At 55.2% G+C, this 25597-nt stretch overlaps 1 protein-coding gene across 1 annotated transcript in view; it reads right to left on the minus strand.

Annotated features, from left to right (window-relative positions):
* Window positions 1-5310: 5310 nt before the first annotated feature.
* The window catches only part of SIGLEC1 (sialic acid binding Ig like lectin 1), a 28904-nt gene continuing 8617 nt past the window's right edge, over window positions 5311-25597 (minus strand). The window contains exons 2-22 of the mRNA XM_034947181.3: window positions 25247-25404; window positions 24514-24873; window positions 23910-24206; window positions 21982-22248; window positions 21353-21607; window positions 19495-19794; window positions 17378-17635; window positions 15977-16312; window positions 15264-15521; window positions 14765-15067; window positions 12858-13118; window positions 12417-12728; window positions 11645-11896; window positions 11060-11329; window positions 10719-10970; window positions 10101-10400; window positions 9534-9794; window positions 8164-8466; window positions 7803-7905; window positions 7358-7430; window positions 5311-6501 (exon numbers count right to left, since the gene is read on the minus strand). Of these exons, the coding sequence (XP_034803072.1) occupies window positions 6442-6501; window positions 7358-7430; window positions 7803-7905; window positions 8164-8466; window positions 9534-9794; window positions 10101-10400; window positions 10719-10970; window positions 11060-11329; window positions 11645-11896; window positions 12417-12728; window positions 12858-13118; window positions 14765-15067; window positions 15264-15521; window positions 15977-16312; window positions 17378-17635; window positions 19495-19794; window positions 21353-21607; window positions 21982-22248; window positions 23910-24206; window positions 24514-24873; window positions 25247-25295 (5130 nt within the window). The 5' untranslated portion in view covers window positions 25296-25404 and the 3' untranslated portion in view covers window positions 5311-6441. The remainder of the gene's footprint in view (window positions 6502-7357; window positions 7431-7802; window positions 7906-8163; window positions 8467-9533; window positions 9795-10100; window positions 10401-10718; window positions 10971-11059; window positions 11330-11644; window positions 11897-12416; window positions 12729-12857; window positions 13119-14764; window positions 15068-15263; window positions 15522-15976; window positions 16313-17377; window positions 17636-19494; window positions 19795-21352; window positions 21608-21981; window positions 22249-23909; window positions 24207-24513; window positions 24874-25246; window positions 25405-25597) is intronic.

Consider the following 25597-nt stretch of genomic DNA (forward strand, 5'->3'; position numbering starts at 1 on the left):
GCCCCCACCTCCCACCGCCCGCCCTCGCTCCCGCCCCCCCTCCCCGCCAACCCCGCTCGGAGCCTGGCCAGGGGCCCCGACGGCGCGCGCCACGGGGGAGCTGGGTCGCCACTCCCGGACCGCCGCCCCTCGAGGGGGTGGAACTGGGCGGAGGAGGGAATCCGTGCGGCCCCTCGGACGACCGGCCCGAGCCGTCCCTCCCTGTCGGTCTCAGAGGGCCTCTACTCCTGAGAGGAGGAGAGAACCGCTGGGAAGGTTCTTGGAGGACCGCGGCGTGGTGGGATGAGGCGGTGGGCAAAGGCCGCCTCTCGCTGCTGAAGTTGGCCCCAGGAGCGCGATCTTCCGTGGTCTCCTGGGGCCAATCTCTGTCCCCTCCTTGCTACCCGTCCTGCCCCGAGGGTACCCTGGCGGAGGTTGAGTCGGGTCATCCACCTGCACTGGGTGCCCCCAAGGATAGGAAGGTTCAGGCAACCGGCTGCCGCTGTCTTGGGGGCTTCATTGCTGGGCAAAGGCGATGCAGCAGACGGAGACAACCTTTCTTCCCTGGCGGCGGCCAGAGGGCAGAATTGTATAAAAGCTGCAGACTCCCAGACCTGGGAGACCCTTTCGGCCTCAGTAACATCTGTTTCATGTTTTAAAGTTTTGTTTTCCTACTCGGTGCAAATTTGGATGAGATGTTAACTTTTTTTTTTTTTTTTTTTTTTGAGATGGAGTCTCCCTCTGTCGCCAGGCTGGAGTGCAGTGGCACGATCTCGGCTCACTGCAACCTCCGACTCCCTGGTTCAAGCGATTCTCCTGCCTCAGCCTCCCGAGTAGCTGGGATTACAGGCACGCGCTACCACCCCCAGCTAACTTTTGTATTTTTAGCAGAGACGAGGTTTCACCATTTTGGCCAGGATGGTCTCAATCTCCTGATCTCGTGATCCACCCGCCTCGGCCTCTCAAAACGCTGGGATTACAGGCGTGAGCCACCGCGCCCGGCCGGAGATGTTAACTTTTAAGCAAATCTTTTTTTTTTTTTTTTTTTTTTTGAGACAGAGTTTCTCTCTTGTTACCCAGACTGGAGTGCAATGGCATGATCTGGGCTCACTGCAACCTCTGCCTCCCAGATTCAAGTGATTCTTCTGCCTCAGCCTCCCGAGTAGCTGGGATTACAGGCATTCGCCACCACGCCTGGCTAATTTTGTATTTTTAGTAGAGATGGGGTTTCTCCATGTTGGTCAGGCTGGTCTCGAACTCCCGACCTCAGGTGATCTGCCCGCCTCGGCCTCTCAAAGCGCTGGAATTACAGGCATGAGACACCGCACCCAGCCTACTTTTAAGTAAATCTATTTGTTTTTGAGAATTTGGAATGTAGTAATTTGGTTAGTGAAAGTTCGAGCAGTGAGAGAAACCTACATTCACATATCTCAAAATCAAAAAGTACAGAAAGCGTAGGGAAAAGTCTCCGTGCTCTTAGCCCTCCTCGCCAACAGGAAACCAATATGATTAGTTTCTTTCATAGGCTTTTAGATTATTTTTTGCACACTCAAGACAATACAGACATATATTTTTCTCTTATTAACATTTTTCTGCACTTTGATTTTCTTTTTTTTTTTTGGTCGCTTAATACACCTTAGATATCAGTGCATTTAGAGGCCCTTGTTGTTCTTATGATTATTATTTAGAGACAGGGTCTCACTCTGTCACCCACGCTAGAGGGCAGTGGCCTGATCATGCCTCATTGCAGCCTTGAAATCCTGGGCTCAAGGTATCCTCCCACCTCAGCCTCCTGAGTAGTTGGAACTACAGGCACACGGCACCAGGCCCAGCTAAAATTTTTAATTTTTCTGTAGACAGGGGGTCTCACTTTGTTTCCCAGGCTGGTCTCAAACTCCTGGTCTTGGCCAGGCGCAGTGTCTCATGCCTGTAATCCCAGCACTTTGGGAGGCCGGGGCGGGCAGATCACTGGAGGTCAGGAGTTCAAGACCAGTCTGGCCAACATGGTGAAACCCCATCTCTACTAAAAATACAAAAATTAGCCGGGCATGGTGATGAGCGCCTGTAGTTCCAGCTACTTGGGAGGCTGAGGCAGGAAAATCGCTTGAACTCAGAAGGTGGAGGTTGCAGTGAGCCGAGATCGTGCCATTGCACTCCAGCCTGGGCAACAAGAGCGAAACTCCGTCTCAAAAAATAAAAATAAAAATAAAAAGAACTCCTGATCTTAAGTGATCCTCCTGCCTCAGCTTCTCAAATCGCTGGAATTACAGGAGTGAGTCACCACACCTGCCCAGCTACGAGATTATTACTTATTATTACTACTTTGGATTTTCAAATCAACTTCATTAAGGTATAATTTACACACAATAAAATGCACTTATTTTAAGGGGCCAGTAAGATGAGTTTCGATAAGTGTATATAACTACATAAACATCACTATAATGCAGACACATTCCCTCACCCACAGAAAGAGCCCTGTGCCTTTCCAGCCAAACTTCCCCACTCCCAACCCCAGACAACCACTGATCTGTTGTTCTCTGTCTATAGATAAGTTTTGCCTGTTCTAGAATTTCGTATAAATGGAATCATGCGGCATGCACTCTTCTGTGTCTGGCTTCCTTCCCTCTTTCCGATGTTTTTGAGATTCATTTACACTATTTTGCATATCAATAGTCTGTTCCTTCGTATTGCTGAATAGTGTTCGGTGGTTTGAGGGAACCACAGTTTCTCTACTCACCAGTGCACCATAGGGTTATTTTCCAGTTAGGGGCTCTTATAATTGGAACTATATTTGCACAGAGAGAGAGAGAGGAAGAAAGAGGGAGAGAGATATTTATTATAGCAATTGGCTCACGTGATTATGGAGGCCAAAAAGTTCCCGAATCTGCCATCTGCAAGCTGGAGAACGAGGAAAGCCAGTGGTGTGATTCAGTTTGAGTTCAAAGGCCTGAGAACCAGGAGCACCAGTATGGAGGTGGCTCGAGCTCAGAACAAGTTGGGGACAGGAAAGCAGAGCAGCGCCCCAGAGCAGCCCCTCAGCGACACCTCTTCAGTAAAGCAAGGCTGAACACAGAGGGGCTGGCTTCAGTGTGGATGTCAGGCACAGAAGGCAGCTCGAGGAGCTACTCTGGCGTTCTTGCTTACTGGTATTCTTACCTCGAACTGGCCAACTCCTACTTAAACTGCAGGCCATGGCTTTAATGTCCTGTCATTCAGAGGCTGTCCCTTACCCAAAGCCAGGTTAGCATCCCCTGACTGACACTTCTCCCTGCAACACGTTTCAGAAGGCCCTGTAGTCGTCCACTTCCCTGTCTCTCTCCCCAAGCTCCTGAGCTCCATGTGGTCTGGGAATATGTGTGTTGCTCACTTCCTAGCACAGTCAGTGCTAATAACTGACTGTAGAGGGGACGCAGTCGAAAAGCCACATGGGGATCAGAGTCATCCTTACACAGTTGACACCTCCCAAACCCAGATGAGCTGTGTCCAAGTGCAGGTCAGAGGAATTTTCTGCCGAAGTCTCTGAGAAAGGGTTTATTTACATTTTGAGGTTGCAGGGGAGGAGATGAGGCCATCAAACCAAAGCTGAGGAAGAGGGATCCTAGGATACACCGAGCAGCTCCGGGGGCGCCTGACAGCACCTGGGAAAGATGGCTTCTCCACTGGCTTGTTGGCGTCACCCTCCAGAGGGGCATCAGGAAATGTCCTGGGAACCAGGCAAACCAGTGAGCGTTAACCCTTAGAAGTGCTTGGCATGGGTGACACCCACCATCTGTAAACACGACTCCTCCCAAGGAGTGATGCAGAACAGGATGTCTGAGGGAGGCACTCCGACTCCAGCCTTCAGAGATCGCCAGGGTGGCACCTGGTGACGACAGGCTGATGCTTGGGTGCCCCAGAAAAAGTCATGTGTGTGAATGGGGGCCCCAAAGCCAACGCTTCATCCCTGACAGCCTGGTGCATTTAGAGCGGAACTTTTTGTCCCTTGGCAAGGTGGGTGGAATTTCAGGTTCATAGGGCAAGGGTATTTTAGCTTTAATAGATATTGTCAAACAGTTTTCCAAAGTCATTGTACACACTCTGTGATTCTACTTATGTAAAGTTTAAAAACAGGCAAATCAAATCTATGGTGTTCGAAGTCAAGACAGTAGTTACCCTTGTGGGGGCTGCAACTGGTACAGGGTGTAAGGGGGGACTGTAGGATGGTCTGTTTCTTGATCTGGATGTGTTCGCTTTTGGAAAAGTCCTTGAGTTGCATTTATAATGTGTGAACTTTTCTGTATGTTACACTTTAATTAAATGTACAAAAAGTCTCAGGAGGCCTCAGACCACTGGAAGCAGACACAACTAACCCCTCTGAGAGCCCTCCAATCCAAGATGGACATATGTCCCCTTGGAAGTATGCAGAAGCAGGTGAAGACTCCTAAGCCGGATATTCCCAAATCCCCCCAGTAGCCGCAGCTTCAGCAGCTGCTTATGGTCCTCCCTACACCCTCTCTTCCCCAGACAGCCCCCAAACATCTGGCTGCATTTGACTTGCTCTCTCCCTGTCCCACCTCTGGATTTAGCCCATGTTCTCCACGCTCCCCACTGTCAGCAATGTAGACAAGACAAACGCTTAGTTCACGTGCCCACCTACTGCGTGCCATGCACGGGGCTGGTCATTGTGGGTGGCAAATGTGAGCAACACACGAAGCCTCAAGGAGCAGAAAGGGACACAAATCACTTCAGCATAAGGTAATTTGTGATAAATGTCATGTAACTTGCAGGCCCTGGCCCCCTCCTACAGATGGTGTCTAAGAATAAACCCCACTAACATGTGACTCCTCTGTTCTAGCCCAGCTGTTTGGGTTGCAAGAAAGAGACTCACTCCAGTTGCGTCATAGGATGGAGTTTTATTGGGAGGACATTCTGGACGGGCTCCCAGCAAGAGTCTGGCAATGGAGCATGAAAATGAATGAGCCTGGAATGAGGGAGGGTGCGGCCTCGGCTACACAAAGTTCACCCGGCCCCCAACTGCCTCCCAGCCTGTTAGCTCCTGTGGCAACTCCCCACTTCTCTCTCTGTTTTTCAACCCAAATCCTAGAGCAGAGGGCTCTTAGCTCCTCCCACCATCTCCACCAGGCTGCAGTTGGAGTCACTAGCCCACTCAAGAGCTCTCTCCTGTTGGTCCCTGATTCGCAGGGGCACGTCATTCCTTCTTGGTAACTCATTCTCTTTAACAGCCCGACGCAGGGTCTCCAGGAAAAGCCCGGAGCTCACGCAGTCATGAACAGAGATGCATCTGGAGCAGGAATAAGGATGCTGACGACATCTGTGTCTGCCCTCCACTCTTGTAAGTGCCAGTAAGGTAGTACCCAGTCCCTGGGGGTAGGGGGGGTGGTGGTGGGAATGAGGGCATCTCTTCTTTCAGGGGCCAAATCTGGCACAAGGATGTCTGCTTAGGCAACTCCACTGCCTGGCATGCTCTCTCCCTAGGAAAACACCAAACCTTTTTTATTTCCTCAGTCTTAGTGTGAGAGTGATCACCTCTTCCAGGAAGCCCACAACCAGAATGGCCAGGGGCACACCCTGGCCCTCAGTAGATGGGCACTGAGACAAAACATGGCCTGCTGGTGGCATTCCCAACAATGTCAAAAGTCTCAGGGATGAGCTCACAGTTGGGAGTCCTTTGGAAGTCCAATTCCAAATGTCCTCTGGACTCAAAAGAAAAACTACATTTCCCAGTCTCCCTTGTAGCTTGCAGTAGCCATGTGACAATACTCCAGCCAATGGGAAGTGAGTGGAAAAGTCCTGTGCAGCTTCTGAGTTGCGTCCACCATGGGCATGGGTGTGCTTCTACCTCCACTCTTCCTTCTTCTGGCTGGAGGGCATGTGGACAAAGCGGGGCCATGGTGAGCCTCACAATCAAAGGCATCATTTTAGGGATAGAGAAAAGGAAGATAGAAGGATCCTGAGCCCCAACATCACAAACCATCGTAACAGCCAGACTAGCATGGGAGAGAAAAATAAAATTCTATCATGTTGAAGTCACTGTATTTGGTCTCTCGTTAGAGCAGGCTGACTAATACTCTGTTGAATACAGAATGCCTTGGTGAGCCTCTGAGGATGCAGGATGCTGCAATCCAACCAAAGTCCAGGGTGACTTTCGAGGAGAAGGATGTGAAAGGGCAGGGCTTCCTTTGAGGGAGAAATGGAGAGAAGGGAGGAGATCCAGAGAAGAGAGAGCGAGATCAGCTCAGTGCGCTTCAGTGTCCTCCAGGGTCAACACCCTCCTGGGTAGACCTCTCACCACCCATTTTTGGGGGGGCAAGAGGCTTGGGGCCAGGTCATAAAAAGTCAGATGTCACAGAGCTGTTTTCATAGAGGCAGGCAGGACCCAACACTGCCTCATTCACATTCATAGGCTGGAGTCATCACAGATGCTGGCCACTTTCTCCTCCGGAGGGCAGGCAACACCACTGGTCAGCCCAAGGGTGGGGCACAGGTTGAGGTCTCACATGTGGCTGCATCAGGATCAATGAGCTTCCCACAGAGAAAACCCTGGTCACAGGAGGCCTCTGGGAGCCAGGGCAGGCCCCCAGGCCCCCAGCCTCAGGTAGGGTCCCAAGAGGATTGGTGGGAGTGTGCATGGCTGGAAGTGTGACTTGGAGCCCAGGCCTACCAGGTGAATCAGCTGCAGAAGGGACACACCACAGGGGAGGAGAAACTGACTTTCACTTCTGCCCAGGTGATGGGCAGGCTTGGGAGTGGGGAAGAGGCCTCAGAACAAAGGTGGGGGAGTCAGAACATACGTGTCTTGGAAATAGAGAGGATGCTGCTAAGTCCAGAAAGTCTCCCCTAGTCCTCTAAGCCAGCCACCAGCTGACACAGGGATTCTCTCTGCCCCAAGCAGAACAGGGCTCTCCTATCTCCTGAGGGGCTCCTGGTTCCCTGCACACTCTCCCCTAGTCCTCTAAGCCAGCCACCAGCTGACACAGGGATTCTCTCTGCCCCAAGCAGAACAGGGCTCTCCTATCTCCTGAGGGGCTCCTGGTTCCCTGCACACTCTCCCCTAGTCCTCTAAGCCAGCCACCAGCTGACACAGGGATTCTCTCTGCCCCAAGCAGAACAGGGCTCTCCTATCTCCTGAGGGGCTCCTGGGTCCCTGCACACTCTCCCCTAGTCCTCTAAGCCAGCCACCAGCTGACACAGGGATTCTCTCTGCCCCAAGCAGAACAGGGCTCTCCTATCTCCTGAGGGGCTCCTGGGTCCCTGCACACTCTCCCCAACCTCCCCTTGGTCCCAGGCACCATCCTCTAAATGAAAGCAGTCTCCAGATGCCAGTTGGCACTGTGGGTTAGCTGGGTATTATATTTGCCCGTGTGTGTTGAATGGATACCTGCGTGGTCTCTTTCTGAAAAGCCATCTCCACCGAATTCTCGCCCATGCTCTGCTTACAAACACGCCTCCTTCTGCAAGGCCCAGGGTGGACTCAGAGAGCCTCTCCCCTCCCCACCTCCTGCCCCCATTCCTCTCCCACTCCCCACAGGTTGGCTCCAGACCACCAGAGCGTGGGAACCTCATGGAGACTGGGTGCTTCCTCTGTCTTCCTCCCTAGCCCTTGCTTTAGCACAGCCAGGGCAGAGAGGAGGAGAGAAGGAAACTACAGCAAGGAGGATTTAGGGACAATTCTAGAAGGGATTTCCAATTTGGAGGGGCAGTCTGGGAAGTAGGCAGCCTGTGAACTTAATAGGAGGTCCTAAAGGACCTGGGGGAATTTGGGGAGAAGACGAGGTGGGCTGCCTTACCCCAATCTTCTGGCCCACTCCCAGCTCCAGACCCACCTCCAGGTGTAGCAGGCCCCCAGGCCCAACAGCAGGAGCAGGAGGCCCACCAGCAGTCCCAGGACCCAGAGCAGCTGCTGGAACTGATGCAGGCGGTGCAGGGCTGGAACACAGAGCGGGGTTCAGAGCAGCCACAGCTGCAGGCCCCAGTGCTTCCTTCCAAGGGGACCCACCCAAGATGACACCTTCTAACTTTTGCTTTATCGCTGAAGCTCTCCACACAAGGGTGCCCCGAGCAATCAGTTTAGAGTCGACAGGCAAATCATGCTGCGGCAGGAGGGATACAGGGAAGGAAGCCTTTGGGCCTAAGAGCTGGGCTTTTGTGCAGAGTGGCCTGGGAGATGGAGCCCCCTCCCCTCACCTCTGACCCCAAAGTAGGTGGAGGTAGAGGCAGAGCCCAGGACATTTGAGGCAGAACACACGTATTCCCCTTGGTCGCTGGGCCTCAGCGCCTCGATGTCCACCCTCAGGGCATTGGGGGAAGCCAGGACATGGATGTGTGGCTCTGCAGGAGCACCCTGGGGCTGACTGGAGGCCACCAGTCGACTGCCAAGGTGGAGAGTCAGGCTGGCGAGCGGCTCGCTGTCCACTCGGCAATCCAGGATGCCCCGGAGGCCACCCTCAGGCTCCACGAAGACCATCATGGTGGGCGTCTTGGGAGGGTCTGTGGGGAGGAAGGGAGTGTGGTGATTGCAGAAAATGACCACAAATTTCTCCCTCCCTGTACCCATGCACAGTGACTTTGCTGCTCCTCCCATTAAGAGGCAGAACCTATTTCCTCACTCCTTGAATCTGTGACTCAGTTTGACCAATTGAAGAAAGAAGTGATGTTGTGCAACTTCAGAGCCAGACCTCAAGCGGCCTTGTAGCTTCTGCTCTACTTGTTGGAACACAACAATGTGGGAAGCCCAGGCCAGCCTGCTGGGCACATGTGGCCCAACTGGCAGCCAGGAGCGTGCAGTCATCTGAGACCACTGGACAACTGCAGCCACATGAGGTGTGAACAACAGAAGAACTCCCCAGCTGAGCCCAGCCCACAGAATTGAGCAAATAACATGACTTTTGTTTGAAGCAGTAAGTTTTGTTGTGGTCAATAGCAATAGCTGACTGATACAGTGTAGGCCTTGGTGAAGGCTGGAGTGGGAGACCAAGACTGATGAGGGCTTATTGTGTGCCAGACACTCAGCATGCTTTATTTCTTTTGGTTTTTTCTCTTCTTTTCTTTTCTTTTTTTTTTTTGAGACAGAGTCTCAGTCTGTCACCCAGGCTGGAGTGCGTTGTGGTGATCTTGGCTCACTGCAACCTCCACCTCCCAGGCTCAAGTGAGTCTCCTGCCTCAGCCTCCTGAATAGCTGGGATTACAGGTGTGTGCCTTCATGCCATGCTAATTTTTGTTATTTTTAGTAGAGACAGAGTTTTGCCATATTGACCAGGCTAGTCTCGAACTCCTGACCTCAAGTGATCCGCTCACCTCAGCCTCTCAAAGTGCTGGGATTACAGGCATGAGCCCCTGCACCAGCCATTTATTTCTTATACTACTTGCAAGATGAGGTGAATGATGCATTCCCCATTTTACAAGGTCACCCAACCAGACAGCGGGAGAGCCAGGATTCCAACCCAGGACTCAATATCCGTGAAGCATTCACTCTTGGCAGACAGAAGAGGAGGAAGAACTGAGGTGGGCGTGTGAGATGTGGGGAGACTAAGGCGGAGGAGGGGGTTCACACTCACAGAGCACACGGAGCATGACTGGAGCAGAGGCAGCAGCCCCAGTGGGGAGCTCAGCCAGGCAGTGGTACATCCCAGCTTGAGCACGAGCCACGTGGGTGAAGGCGAGAGTGGGCAGAGGCTCCGCGTGCAGCCGCCGGTCATTCCAGAACCATGCAAAGGTGGAGTTGCCCACAGGCCCAGGGCCACCCAGGAGGCGGCAGCTGAGGTTCAGGGCAGCGCCCTCAGGCACGTCCAGGCCAGGCTCTGCCACCACGCGTGCACCTGCAGGCGGAGGATAGAGAGATGATTGGGGATCTGTAGGCCTTGGGGGCTGGAGCCTCTGGGTGGGACCTCTGAGGGGCCTCTGCACATTGTGGGAAGGTCTCACTCAGTCTGACTTGGTATAGGGCTTTCCAAGGTGGAACTGTGCCCCCTCCAGTGGGAGCTGTGCCTCCTCCACCAGATTAGGCTTCTCAAGGCAGAGCTTTCTCAGACCAGACAGCCCGCTCTAGTGGGAGCTCCAGCCCCTCTCGTGGACTTGGACCTGAGAGCATCAAAGCCCCTCCTCCTCCCCTCTCTTCCACTCACCTTCTACCTGCAACCGCCCGATGGTGCTGATTGAGCCCAGCAAATTTTGGGCTGTGCAAACATAGGTGTCATCACCTGCAGGCACATCTTGTACCTGCAGCCGTAGGGCGTTTCGGGCCACCTGGACATGGCCTGTCCCTGATGCCAAGCTGTGGACCCCACTGCTCGTGGCCAGCACCTTGCCATCATGAGATAGGGCCAGCTCAGCAGGTGGCTCACTGTCCACAGTGCACTGTATCACAGCCATGGATCTGGCCCTGGAGTCCCGGAAGGAGGACAGGACAGCGTCCTGAGGGGCATCTGTGGGCAGGCAGGGCACAGATGGGGGCCTTGCTTAGGCACCCTGTACTGCTCATTGCCTAGCTGCCTGGGGTTGGCCAGGCTGAGGCCTCTGGACCAATGGCCACTTCCTAGAAGTGACACCTTCCCAGGAGTCCTGTGGGCAGAGTGCTCTAGGCAGGGCTTATAGGACTGTCTCTTGCTCTAGCACCTATGTCCTCTTTCCCCAACTGCCCATTCCTGGGCCCACTGCAGTCCTTTGCCCACTCCTACCAGAGCCCAGAAGCACCCTCCACCACCCTCCTCCTGGGCAGCCCTGGCCAAGGACCCTCTGCTCACAGAGGACTTGCAGGGCAGCAGGACGGGAGCTGCGGGTGCCCTGGGCATCCTGGGCCTGGCAAGAGTAGGCGCCTGCATGAGCCCGCGTGGCCACCAGGAATGAGAGTGAGGCAGCTGGACCCTCCTGCAGCCAACGACCATTGTGGTACCAGGTATAGAGGGTGGGTGCCTGGGCAGCAGGGTCCTCACAGGTCACTGTGATGGGGGCACCTTCAGGCACGGTAGCCTCTGGAGCCAGGATCACCCGCACACCTGTACCAAGGAGGCCAGGATCAGCTGGGCCCAGCCAGACACCACAGTGGGTTTCCATCTCAGTGGGCTTGGCCTGGGCCCTGCCTTACCCTCCAGCCGCAGCTCCAGGGACGTGTTGGCCTGGCCCAGAGGGCTGCGGGCAGAGCAGCTGTAGAAACCCTCGTCACTGGGCTGTGGCTCCCGCAGCTCCAGGCGCAGGGTGTTGGGGACAGAGGCTGCTGTTGAGGAGGCCAAGAGGCGACCGGCGTGGCTGAGGGCCAGCTGGGCAGGTGGGCGGCTGTCCACAGTGCACAGTAGCAGGGCCAGCTGCCCACCATGGCTCTCCAGGAGGTAGGTCAGGCGCAGGTTGCGGGGCGCGTCTGCAGGGCATGAGAGGCTTACACGGAGTCACAGGCGGCAGCCTGCAGGAGGCCAGTTTGCAGGTGGCATTCAAACTCAGGAGGGCCCTGGCTCCCCACCCCAATGGTTCCCAACCACCCAGTCTGAGGCACTGCTCCTCTGCCCAGACAGGACTCACCCCAGTGCCCCCTACTCTTAATGCTCCTTGCCCAGTGCTCCACTAGCTACTGGGTACCGAGTTCCCCACTGGACACCTGTGGGGTTCCGGCCATGCCCTGATCCCTGTGGGCTTCTGTCATTCCTGTCAGTCCCACCCTGCATCCAGCCAGACTCACAGAGGACGTCCAAGGTGATAGGTCTGGATAGGCGGGGTGCCTGACCAGGGGGGCCCACACCGCAGCGGTAGGAGGTGGCATCCCTGACTGTGACGTTGGGCAGGGGGATGGAGTGGGCATCCAGGCGCTGCTGCCCATCCTGGTACCATGTGTAGGTGAGCTGGGCCGGGTGAGTGGTCCACACAAGGCAGGTCAGGTTCACCAGCTGCCCCTCCTGCACGGTAGCCCCGGGCCACACCTGCACATTCACAGCTGGGGAGAGGGAGGGCACAGGACACCAGTGAGGGTCTTGAGGCTGCGTACAGCAGGCCACCTGTCTCCATGTGGGCGAGCTACTCCTACTGCTGGGGAGCCCCTTGGCCTTTGGGAGCCTTGGGTGGCCCATCTATAAATGGGGCTTAGAAGTCAAGCTTGGGAATAGCCCACTGGCTCCTGAGTGGTCCCAAGTAGAGTTCCACAGAGTCCTGGAAAGCCCTGAGCCCCTCCCTGACCCTGGCTGGGGGCAAATGGGGAGACCACAGACCTCCCCTCCCCTGCTGCACTTTCTCCTGAAATTCCCTGTTTAGTTTCATCCACTGGGCATACTTGTAAAATTTGGTGTTTATAAAAGGTTCTCCCAAGAAACTCAAGTCTGGAGTCCACCACCGTTAGGAAGGGTGGGAATGGGGACTATTCCCGTGCCCCCAGGCTTCTAGAACCCTGTCCCACCTCCTCTCCTCTTTTAAAGGAGACACACACACACACACACACACACACACACACACACACTGACCTTGAGCGTCGAAGTCAGCTGAGGCCGAGGCCTGGCCCAGGGTGTTGGAGGCCTCACAGATATAGACACCCTCATCCTCCAGCATTGCCCCGTGGATCTCCAGACGCAGTGTGTTGGGGGCCACAGCCACCTGCAGCCTGGGAGAGCTGCCTTCGGGTCCCCCCACACCTCGTAGGGTGGAGGCCACAAGGCGGTCCCTGTGGAGCAGCCGCAGCTGGGCCGGAGGGTCACTGTCCACACGGCACAGGAGGAGGCCCAGTCGCCCAGGGCCTGTGTCCATCAGGGTAGTGAGTGTGACGTGGCGTGGGGCGTCTACACAGGGTGGGGAGTGATCAGGACCCAGCCAGAGGGTCCCTCATCCAGGGCTCTGTCATGTGACACAGCCCAGGACTGGGGGACTGCATTCCTTCCCCCACACCTGGATGGGACAAAAGTCCTTACAGGACACGTGGAGGCTGATGGGTGCAGCTAGGCTCGTGGTGGCTGAGCCTGGGGCCTGGGCTTGGCAATGATAGGCCCCAGCTTGTGTCAAAGTTATGGCTGCAAAGCGGAGCGTGGCCGAGGTCGACTCCTGGAGGGGCTGGCCATCCCGATACCAACGATATGAGGTCCCCTCTGGGACTCCTGTGGGTACCTGGCAGCTCAGGACCACAGCCTGGCCCTCTTGGAGCTCAGGTGATGGTGACACCTGGACCCAGGCTCCTGCAGGGGAAAACCAAGAGCAGGTGAGGGCTCTCCACCACACCCCTCACAGTCTGGGACCATGTGCGTGTCCACCTAGGACTGCACAACCCAACCCCGTGTGTTGGAGCCGCAGCCCCCTTCCAGACCACCGCCAGGGCCCACTCAGCCCCATGCCTTGGCCCCTCCTGCTCCCCACTCTCCTGCACAGGCTCCATCCTGGCATTTACCTCCCACCACCTGGTGGGATGGTTTTACTGTGTCAGTCATATCTCGCCTACCAAAGCGTAAGCCTTATGGGCACTGGACTTGTGTGACCTGTAACCCCAGTTCCAGGCACTGTGCCTGCATGTGTTAGCTCCTGACAAATGTTGGTTCAACCCATAAAGTATTGAAAAGGGAGGGATTTAGATCATCCCGGGGCCATTGTCCTAACTAGGAGCTGGACTCAGCATGGGTGACCGAGGGCTTGGAAGGGAATGTTAGCAGCTATGTTATCTTGAGCGCTCTCGCCAGGCCAGCCCTGCACCCAGACTCCAGGCCACAAGAGCACAGGACCTGGGGACCAGGCAAAGGGCAGCTCCTCAGTGGCCCCTGGGTGTGAAGCAGGAGAACCCCAGGTTGCAGGGAGTGAGATGGAGGGACAGCTGGAATGCTAAGCAAGAACACAGACCATGCCTGAGACCACAGCTAGCAGGGTCATGCAACTGGGGAAAAGCTCCTAAAACTCAAACCTTCAATTTCTTCCTGCAAAATAGGTATGCTAAGTAAGAAAAGATACACAGAACCGAGGCTCAAAGTAAATGTCCCAAAATTGGTGCTGTCGGTCACCGTGGTGAAAGAAACACACATGTTCCTTTGACCTTCGCATTATGGGCATTATCTTTCCTTTTTCCTGGTTTATTTGTTTAGGGAGAATTTTTTTTTTTAAGACAGAGTCTCACTCTGTCATCCAGGCTAGAGTGAAGTACAATTTTGGCTCACTGCAACCTCCATCTCCCAGGTTCAAATGATTCGCCTGCCTTAGCCTCCCGAGTAACTGGGATTACAAATGCCCCCACCACACCTAGCTAATTTTTGTATTTTTAGTAGAGTGCTGGCCAGGCTGGTCTTGAACTCCTGACCTCAAGTGATCCGCCCGCCTCAGCCTCCCAAAGTGCTGGGATTACAGGCATGAGCCATGGTGCCCGGCCTGAGGGAGGATTTTTATAGAGACTATACACACACACACACACACACACACACGTATGTGTATATAAATAAAGAATATGAATATATTATGCATAAGAATATACATAATGTATATTTGTATGTGTATATACTCATACATAAACATATATGCATAATATAAATATACATATGTATGAGAATGTTTACTATGTAACAAAATTATATGATCACAAAACAAGTTATTTCAGAAAGTGCTCCCACCAAGCAAGCCACTTTGTGAATTGCCATTGCCTCCTAGTGGCTGCTGCAGTTATTACAGGTGAAAATATCTAGCTGGAGGCAAAGGGAGGCCTTCTGCTGGCTGGCTGGAAACTGCCCTTACCAGGACTGAAAAAGACACATTTCTGCACAAAATTCACAGCACCCAGCCCAAAGTCTGACCAGAGTAGCCCCCAGGGCATCAGAGTCTACCATATCTTCAGAAGACTGACACTCACCTCGGACCTGGAAGAAGAGTGAGGTGTTGGATGATCCAAGAACATTTGTGGCCTCACAGCGGTAGCTGCCAGAGTCCCCAAGGCCCAGTTCTCGGACCTCTAACTTCAGGGAGTTGGCCTCAGCCTTAGCCTGGAACCGACCGTGGGATGGGACCTGGGGACCCAGGCTGGTGGCCAGGAGGTGCTCCCCATGGAACAGGGCCAGCAAGGCCAGGGGGCGGCTGTCCACAGTGCAGATGAACAGAGCCATGTGGCCCTGGCCCATGTCTAGGAGGGCTGACAGCTTTGGAGGGTCCGGGGGATCTGCAGGAACAGAGGGAGCTGAGGCCACCCAGCCTAGCTCACCACATTACAACTGCCACACTATGTCCCCCACCTCCTGCCACACACACAGCCTAAGCCATGCTCTTTCCTCCCCAAACCCCAGCCCAGCCCCTGCTTCTCCCCAGACCACCCCTCCACCCTCCAAGTCCCCAGGCTGCCCATGCCAGTCACCCACAGAGTACACTCAGGAGCACGGGAGTGGAGAGCTGGGCACCAGCCTCAGTCAGGATGCGGCAGGCGTAAAGGGCAGCATCAGTTCTGGCCACGGGCAGCAGTGTCACGGTCTCCAGGGGACCCTGGGCCCACAGCACCCCATTTCGGAACCAGGAGAAGTTAGCAGGGCTGCCAGCAGCTTCCCGGCTCACGTTGCAAGTCAAGTTGGCTTCTGTGCCCTCCTGAAGCGTGTGTGATGGTGCAATGACCAGGACAGTGGCTGGAGAGCAGGCGGCACAGCTTACTGACCACCCCCGGCCCCCAGGAGCCAGGGGTCCAGCCGCCCAGCCTGGAAGGAACAGGAAGGAGGCCCCCTGGGGTGCCCACAGGGTTGGGGAGAAAAGCAAGCCAGCTCACAGGGCAGCCTAGGAGAAGTGGGCCCTGGGGACTGTGGGGGCCCTGGGCAGAGAGGGTTGTAGTACAGGGAAGGAGGACAAGGCAGCCCAACTGTCCCAGCTGGGGAGTCCTTCCTCAGAGACCAGCTGTGTCGCCTATCCCCGGCCTGAACAGAGATCATGGGAAGGAGCAGCTCCGCTCTTCCTGAATGTGGAGGAGGGCAGCGAAGGGCCCCCACTGCTGCACAGAGTGGTTTTGCCTGATTAGATCCTCCTCGGAGCAGAACAGTCCAGAGCTCCAGCCCCTGCCCCCAGGCCACCCATTCCCTGCCCGACTCACCCTGGCCATTGAAGGTGGCTGAGGTGGAGGCGTTGCCCAGGGCATTGCTGGCCTCACAGAGGTACAAGCCCTCCTCTTCCAGCAAAGGGTTGTGAATCTCCACACGCAGCAAGTTGGGGGCTTTGGTGACCTTCATGCGTGGGGAACAGCCCCCACAGGTGCTGCAGCCACCCCCTGACGGCAGGGAAGTGGCCACAACACGGTCCTTGTGGAGCAGCTGCAGCCTGGCGGGGGGGTCGCTGTCCACACGGCACAAAAGGAGGCCTCGCCGTCCAGCCCCGGCCCCAGCGGCATCAAGGTCCAGCCTGGTGGTGAATGTTGGTTGTCGAGGGGGGTCTGCAGGGAGGAAGAACATGGGCACTCATCCCACGGATGCTCCAGGGCCCCACAAGCCTGGCTAGGCTCCCAGAATACACTGGACAAAGGCAGATCCCGAAGGCTGCCCCAAGCATCTGTGCAGACTGTGCACTGCACAAGGGCAGCCAGACCAGGGTGGGTGGAACTCAAGTTAGGCTCATGCTCCTCAAGCTAAGCTGTGCCCTGATGCTTACTGAGTCTTCCCAGAAGAAGGAACACCATTTTCTAGCTCAGACAAAGGTGCTGTATGGGCTGGCTGCCACCTTGCATAAGTCCCATCTGCTGCTGAGCAGGGTGCCCACCTAGCAATCCCTGGGGGTCATGCTGTCTGCTCCCACCCTGCACCCAATGCCTTACCACGGAGCCTCCCCTCAAGATCTGCCCTGCAGCTTATCTGTGATCTCCAAGCCAGCTCCTGTGATGCTAGCGAATGCATAGAATGGCCTCTTCCTGAAGGCTTCTGGAGACAGTTGGCCAAAAGAGAGCAATCAGCCAAGGCCCCCATGTGATCTCACTCAGACACCAGAAAACTTTGCAGAGGCAGCTGCCCTCTGACAGTTCCGGGACGTGGCTCCGGCACACACGTGTCAGGGGAAGCCTCTGAAATCAGGCCCTTGGTCTTACACGGAGCCTCCCCGCTTGGCGGATGCAGAGGGGGGCTGTCTGTCCCTGTGCTGAGGGGCTTTGCCTTGGTGTCTATGGGAGCCCAGCGCAGCCTGTGGGGCATGTGCACAAATAGAGGAGTGTGGTGTCCCAGGGCTCACCCATGAGGACAAAGCATGGATGTGGTGCCCATGCTGAGCTGAGGGACAGAGGAGCCCACAGGGCTGGCATTGGAGGGTAAAGACATGGGGAGGTAGAGAAGGCCCCAGCCTCATTTCCTAAACTTCAGCCCCACATGGAAAGGCCCACTGTGGCCAGGTCTGTGACCCAGCCCTCCTGATATAGACCATGGGGCAGGGCAGGACAGGGCTGGGGGGCCTAGAGTAGGTGGGGTGGCTGGTGGGTCCCGGCAGGAGGCTGCAACAGGTGGTGGCTGCTCACAGAGCACAGTGAGAACAGCTGGCGAAGAGGGGCCACTGGCACTGTGGCCGTCCCGGGCCCGGCAGTGGTATGAGCCGGCGTCAGCGCTGGAGGCCGCGGGGAGCAGGAGGCTGCTGCCGGGACCCTCGTGAAGCAGGGCTCCATTCAGGTACCAGGAGAAGCGGGCATCAGGTGTGGGGCTCAGGCCGCTTCTGCAGCTCAGTGTCACTGCCTGTCCTTCCACCACCTCGGCTGCCGGGCTGATGAGGAGACGGGCGGCTGCGGGGAGAGGAAGAGGCTGGGAAGGGTCCCGTCTCTCAACCCCACATGCTGCCCTGTACAGAAAGCCTTCCAGGGTTCTCCTTTCCCCACACTACTGTAGGTAGCTCTGGGCTTTGTGGTGCATCAGGAGGGTTTGCCCTTTAATGCCAAATCAGATCTATTGGTAGTAGGTGGCTGCAGCGTGGTTGAAGATTCAGAGCCAGAGCCCAGGCTTATGTCCAACACCTGGCTTGGCTGGGCATGGTAGCTCATGCCTGTAATCTTAGCACTTTGGGAGACTGAGGCAGAAGGATCGTTTGAGGCCAGGAGTTCCAGACCAGCCTAGGCAACATAGTGAGACTCCATCTCAATTATTTTTTTTTTTTTGAGACTGAGTCTCACTCTGTCTCCCAGGCTGGAGTGCAGTGGCGTGATCCTGGCTCACTGCAACCTCTACCTCCCAGGTTCAAGCGATTCTCCTGCCTCAGCCTCCCAAGTAGCTAGGATTACAGGTGTGCCACCACACCCAGCTAATGTTATACATGTAGTAGAGATAGGGTTTCACCATGTTAGCCAGGCAGATCTCGAACTCCCGACCTCTGGTGATCCACCCGCCTCAGCCTCCCAAAGTGCTGGGATTACAGGTGTGAGCCACTGTGGCCAGCTTTTTTTTTTTTTTTTGAGACGGAGTCTTGCTCCGTCAGCCAGGCTGGAGTGCAGTGGCGCAATCTCAGCTCGCTACAACCTCTGCCTCCCAGGTTCAAGCAATTATCCTGCCTCAGCCTCCCTAGTAGCTGGGACCACAGGTTTGCGCCACCACACCCGGCTAATTTTTGTATTTTTAGTGGAGATGGGGTTTCACCACGTTGGCCAGGCTGATCTCAAGCTCCTGACCTCAGGTGATCTGCCTGCCTCGGCCTCCCAAAGTGCTGGAATTACAGGCATGAGCCACCATGCCTGGCCACAATTTTTTTTTTTTAATTAGCTGGGTGTGGTGACATGGGCCGTAGTCTCAGCTATTTGGGAGGCTGAGATGGGAGGATGGCTTGAGCCCAGGAGTTTGAGGCTGCAGTGAGCCATGAACATACCATTGCACTCTGGCCTGGGCAACAGAGCACACCCTATCTCAAAAAACAAAAAGAAAAACCTGGCTTGATCAATTAGCTACCATGCCCTCAGGAGGAGGGAAGGACAGTGCACATACCGAAAGTTGGAAGACCCTACTTTTCTTTTTTCTTTTTCTTTTTTTTTTTGAGACAGAGTCTCACTCTTGTCACCCAGGCTGGTGTGCAGTGGCGCTATCTTGGCTCACTACAACTTCCACCTCCTGGGTTCAAGCGATTCTCCTGCCTTAGCCTCCCAGGTAGCTGGGACTACAGGAACTCCCCACCATGCCCAGCTAATTTTTGTATTTTTAGTAGAGATGGGAGTTCACCATGTTGGCCAGGATGGTCTCGATCTCTTGACCTCATGATCCACCCACCTCGGCCTCCCAAAGTGCTGGGATTACAGGAGTGAGCCACCACGCCCAGCCAGAAGACCCTACTTTTCTATTTGGCTTCCCACATCTGACTGCTAGCATAGAGCCTGCTCCCAAAGTTTCATAATTAAAAAACAATGAATGCTTCTGAGGGACTCTCCAAGTTTAGGGTCAGGGTAGGTGCAAAAGGAATGATGTGACCTGTTGTGTTTCCCTTTTTCCCTTGACTTTCAGGAAGCTCTGACGTTGGGTCACTGCACAGCCCCTGTCTTTTATGTGACGTAGCCAGTTAGCTCAGTCCTGCAGTTGAGTCCACTAGACTTCTAGAAGGAACAGACTGGAGCAGGCTCCTCCTCAGGCTCCCTCCACTCTCCCTGGCTGCCAGTGCCCATCTTACCATTGGCATGGAAGTCCAGGGTGGAGGTTGCATTTCCAAGGGAGTTGGTGGCTGAGCACTTGTACTCCCCACTGTCAGTTTCCTCCAGGTCTCGGATCTCCAGGCGCAGGGAGTTGGGACCAGAGGTACCACTGAAGCGTGGGCTGTGATCACTGTCCCCGGAGGTGGAGGCCAGGATATGACCCCCATGTGACAGCACCAGTGTGGCCAGGGGCTCACTGACCACAGAGCAGTGAAGGATGCCCACAAGTCCTGCCTGGGTCTCCAGGAAGGCTGTCAGGACTGGGGTGAGAGGCGGGTCTGTGTGGAGACGAGAGGTGGGCCCGTCACCCTCAGACAAGGGCATTCCCTGGATACCCTGATACAACCCGTGACCTCTGCACCGCTTTGTCCCACACTGCCCTGCGAGAAGGGGGTGATCCCAAAGTGCCTGAGTGCCTGCTGAATACACTTTTGTCCTTGGCTGGGCTGGGTACATCACTCTGTTGTCCCAGTCAGTGTTCAAGGCCACCCTGCAAGTGGGGATACAAGCCCCACTTCAAAGATGAGAAAACTAATAGAGAGACCTGGTGAGGGACAGCACCTCAGCCAGGTGACCAAAGTGAGCATCATCAGCAATGGGACAAGCTGACACAGAGTGCCTCCTGACAGGGCAGAGCAGCATGTCCACGGCCTTCCCACCCAGAGGGCATGGTCTCAGGCCACTCAAGTCAGGCAAATGTGGAGTGAGGGACCTCCTCAGAACAGCAAGCCTGCACTCTGCAAGTTTCAATGACAAGAATGACAAGGAAAGACTGAGGAACAGTCCCAGACTAACGGAGAATGAAGAGACGCAACGACCCAATGCAATATGTGAACTGTGATTGTATTCTGGACCAGAAAAAAAATGGCTACAAAAGACAGTATTAGGTCCATTGGTAAAATGTGAATATAGATTATAGCTTACATAACAGTCTTCTATCAGCCGGGTGTAGTGGCTCATACCTGTAATCCCAGTACTTTGGGAGGCCGAGGTAGGTGGATCACCTGAGGTCAGGAGTTCAAGACCATCCTGGCCAACATGGTGAAACCCTGTCTCTACAAAAACACAAAAATTAGCCAGGCAGGATTGTGGGTGCCTGTAATCCCAGCTACTCAGGAGGCTGAGGCAGGAGGAGAATCGCTTGAGCCCCAGAGGCAGACATTGCAGTGAGCCAAGATAGCACCATTGCACTCCAGCCTGGGCAACACAGCGAGATTCCATTTCAAAAAAAAAAAAAAAAAGTCTTCTATCAATGCTAATTTCCCTGATCATGATCATTGCATTGTGGATATGTAAGAGAATGATCTTAGGAATTTAGCGGTAAAGAGGCCTCATGTCTGCAACTTCAGGAATATAAATATGTAGGTAGATACATAGATAACATATGCATATGTATATAGAGTGTCCATATATGTATAAGTGCACGTGTCCACATAGAGTGGATGCGCATACACACAAGTGCACATGTATATATGCAAGTCTATATCCATACATTTATATGTATGTATGTGCGTGTGTGTGTCTGTGTAGACAGCGAGAAAGATTAAGCAAATGTGCCAAAATGTTAATAAATGGGAAATCTAGGTTAAAGGTATATAATCATTCTTTGTCTTTCTCTGCAACTTTTCATAAGTTTAAACTTCCAAATATAAAATAGGAGGGAACTAGGGAGGTCAAAGCATTGCCCAGGTGTGCAGAGCTGGGACATGAGCTCAAGGCCACCTCCAGGTAAGTGGCCTTGAAGTTCCCATGCCCAGGACCCCAACCCTTCCTTGGGGCTCCACCATCTGGTCCTGCTCTGACTGTGTCCAGTGCCACCCAACCCTGGCCTCTTACGGTTGACTACCACGCTGACAGGGCCCGAGCGCTCGCTGCCATGGACGTTCTGCACCTCACAGAAGTAGAAGCCAGTATCAGCCCTAGTGGCCAAGTGCAGCCGGAGGGTATGGGAGTGGGCATCCTCCAGCAGGACATGGTTCTTGTACCAGCTGTAGCGGAGATCGCTGGGTGCCTCGTTGGGTGTGTTGCAGACTAGTGTCACTGTCTGGTTCTCCAGGATGGGACCTGCTGGGCTCACCTGGACCTCAGCCACTGCAAGGGCAGCATAGGGAGTGCTGGGGGGTCCCAGCCGACTTCCAGCCCCAGCCCCATACAGTCCCCGGGTCTCAGCCAATCAGCCTCAATCTCTGCACATCCTACACCACCCGCCTTCTGCTACAGTGGAGCCTCCTGGAGTGCTCTGCATCTCTTCGTCCTGCTCACCAGGATCCCCCTGACACCCCACCCTTTCGGGGGGGTATTGTCACCTGTCTCATGGTAAGGCAGGGCTGGGACTCCACACCTGCATCCAGGAAGCACTGGGTTATGCCAGTTGCTGGCCCTGCCCTGCCCTGTCTCCCCTCCGTCCCTGAGGCCTGAGCTCCTCCCTATTCTCTGGCCAATACGCAACCTTCCCAAGAACTCACTGAAGATGTGGAGGCTGATGGGGGGTGAGACCAAAGAGCCCACGCCATTCTCAGCTTGGCAGGTGTAGACGCCAGCATCGCTCCAGGCTGCCTGGGGCAGGTGCAGCACACCAGTCTTGGTTTGGAGGCGTACCCCATCCTTGAACCACTTAATGGAACTGACTGCAGGGTAGCTGCTGTTCACCTGGCAGGTGAGTGTGACCAGCTCACCTGGAAGGATGTTCCTCCCCGAGGGGCTGAGGAGGATCTTCACACCCTTGGGGGCATCTGCAAATCACAGTAGGGGGTATTGAGTAAGGTGCTTGGGGAGGGCAGAGGATGGCACACTTCTTCTTGCCCCCCTTTAAAAGCTCAGTCCTAAGGAAGTATGCCCAGATAAAACAGCAGTCCCCTTCAGTCCTCACCCAGGGCATGCTCTGTCTGCCCATGTCCGTCCCTTTCCCGCCCCCTGCGCCTGATGCATTCCTATGCCCATTGAGAGCTGATCATGTGACGCTTGGCCAGCGTCCAGCCTACCCCACCAGCTGTAGTTTTCTGCTTCCCAATGCTGTCCATTGCTCCTGCTGTATTTGGGACGAGCTCCACACACAGGGTCATGGGTACCCCACTGCTAGCTTTAGTGGCCTGTGGAAGCTATTGGTAAGGGACCAACCACCTAGTGGGAGGGGGCCAAAGGCAGCATCAAACTAGCTCTGAAAATAGTTACCCAGTTTGTAAGCAAGAGGCCAACAACACAAAGAACTGCATTTCCTTAAATCTTGTTCCAAAGCCTCTCTCTGTGTATTCAAGTGTTTTATTCTTATTTTTTTAGAAACAGGATCTGGCTCAGTCACCCAAGCTGGAGTGCAGAGGCACAATCATAGCTCACTGCAGCCTGAAACTCCTGGGCTCAAGTGATCCTCCTGCCTCAGCCTCCCGAGGAACTGGGACTACAGGTGTAAGCCACCACATCCAGGTAATTTTTGTTTTTTAATTTTTTTGTAGAGACAGGGTCTCACTATGTTGCCCAGGCTGGTCTCGAACTCCTTGCCTCAAGCAATTCTCCTGCCTTGGCCTCCCAAAGCACTGGGGTTACAGGTGTGAGCCACTGTATCCGGCCTCAAGTGTTTAATATGTGCCAGACACTCTTCTAAATACTTTACCTGGGTCATCTCCTTTATTTGTTGTTGTTGTTGTTGTTGTTGTTGTTGTTGTTTTGTTTGAGACATAGTCTCACTCTGTCACCCAGGCTGGAGTGCAGTGGCACAATCACAACTCAATGCAACTCCACCTCCTGGGTTCAAGCAATCCTAGTGCCTCAGCCTCCTTAGTAACTGGGATTACAGGCATATGCCACCACATCCGGCTAATTTTTCTATTTTTAGTAGAGACGAGGTTTCACCATGTTGGCCAAGCTGGTCTTGAATCCCTGGCCTCAAGTGATCCACCCGCCTCAGCCTCCCAAAGTGATGGGATTACAGGCATGAGCCACCGCGCCCGGCCCATCTCCTTTATTTTTTATCATAAATCTATGAGACAGGAACCATCTGTTGTTATCTTCACCATAGACAGAAAACAGAGCCAGGCAGGAAAGGGATAAATCCCACCTCCCCAGCATCCTCCAGCACGGGGTAAATCCCGGGGCACTTGCTGCCAACCCTGAAGCTGCGTGGGAGCTCCTGTTCCCCAACCCTTTGTGTCTCCCTTTCTCTGCCCAGCCTGGCCTCAAGGACAAGCCCCTTCGAAGCAGTAGGAGGTGGAAGGGAACCATTTAACGAAGCCCTTGGTGCTCAGCAGTATCTCTCCACTTGCCCTACCCTGGAGGCCCAGGTGCAGCCTGGTTTTGCATCAGGAGCAAGGGTTCCGTTTCTGTGGGCTGGAGAGGGGCTGGTTTCTGTCAGGAGCAACAGATGCGCTCAGCCACAAGGGTGTGTCCCCAGACAACTCACACTTCACTTGGAGGTGAATCTCGCTCTGAGCCCTGTGATTGGCCACGGAGAGCTGGCAGCGCAGGATCCGGCCGTGGTCCTGCCAGGACATGGCCATGTGGAGGGTCTCCAGGTGGCCGACGCCGGTGGGCTCAAACTTCTGGCTGTTGAAGGTGACAGAGCGAGCAGGGTCCTGGCCTTGCCACTGCAGTCTGACCTGCTCCTGCAGGCATGCGTAGGGAGTGGAGCAGTTGAAGTCCACCTCTGTGCCCTCGAGAAGCTCCACCGGGGAGGCAATGGTGGGCACCCTGGGCTCCTCTGAGGACAGAGACAGCAGTGCTCAGGACCCGCTTTTGCCACCCCTGAGATCCCTCGCCCTGGAAACCCCAGCTGAGGAGAGAGCCCTGGGGAGGGGGCTTTTAGGGGAAGGAAAGGCGCTTTCTACTGCAGCCCCACTTGGGTGAATACAAGGGAGAACCAGGCCTGGGCCTACGCCGGGGCTGGAACAGAGGCTGAGACTGGCTGGGGTTAGATTCAGGACAAGGGCTGGGGTCTGAGAGCCAAGGGGTCCAGAAGCAGCTTGGGAATCCCTCCCGGAGGGCAGCCAGGCCACCCCACTTATCACCTGTTACTGTGACCAAGGTGCCTTTCACATCTGACCAGCGGTTGACCTCAGTGATCTCGAAGCGGAAGTTGTAGGAGCCAGAGTCCTCGGGCTGCAGGTCCTTCAGCAGCAGGTTGCACACCCTGTGCTCGGGGTTCCCCATGAACTCGGTGCGGCCGCGGAAGCGGGCCTCCACCAGCTTGGGGTCCGCCGAGTGGCTCACCACCTGCCGCTGGCCCGAGTAGTCGTAGTACCAGATGGTCGTGATGCCGTCGGGCACCTCCACGTCGGCAGGGAAGCTGAAGATGCAGGGGATAAGCAGGCAAGACCCCTTCACACCCTGCACGTCCTGGGGACTGGAGACGCCCCATGAGGCCTGGCCTGGGGGAAGAACGGCAGGGGGACAGAGAGGAGGGTGATACAGGCCTCAGGGTGCCACAGAGCCCTGCGACCTGCCCCAGGGAAGGTGCCCCAGCTGGGCTCCCAAACTCTGCCCTGCCCTGAGAAATGCACACTTAGAGCAGCCCTTCTCAGTGCCCCAGGGGTCAGTCCACTGCCCAAGGCTGCTCAGAGGTTTGGTAGGGTGGCTCGAAGACAGATCGCAGCTTCCTGCCCAGCTCCCAGCCACTGCCCGGTTGGGCCCTCCCTTGACCTCAGCAACCAAACATGTGACCCAGGCATAGTCTAATCTGCCAAGGGCTGGACTTATGAAGGCTGGACCCTGGAAGACAGGCACTAGGCCCGCAAAGCTTACCTGCTGGGAAGAATGAGGCCAGGAGGAGAAGCTTGGGCAAGAAGCCCATAGCAGGTTCTTGTGCTGCTCCTGTTGCCTAAGAGGGTGGTGCGCGCTGCACTGGCTGGGCTCACAGGGGCCTCCAGGGACACCTCTGGGCACTTTAGCCCCAGCACCTGCTAGAAGTCCGAGCCTGTGTCCCTACCTCTTCTGCTGGCCAACCCAATAAGAGGGTAGGGCTCTTAAAGACCTCTGAGTCAGACACCAGCAGAGAGCCAGGAGGCCACGTTCCCGGCTCAGGCTGTGCCCAGGAATGCCCTCACTTGGTGGCCTGCCTCAGAAAAGCCTGTGTGTCCCTTGGCCCTATCCCAA

Source organism: Pan paniscus, chromosome 21, assembly GCF_029289425.2.
Source record: "Pan paniscus chromosome 21, NHGRI_mPanPan1-v2.0_pri, whole genome shotgun sequence".
NCBI classification, from domain to species: domain Eukaryota; kingdom Metazoa; phylum Chordata; class Mammalia; order Primates; family Hominidae; genus Pan; species Pan paniscus.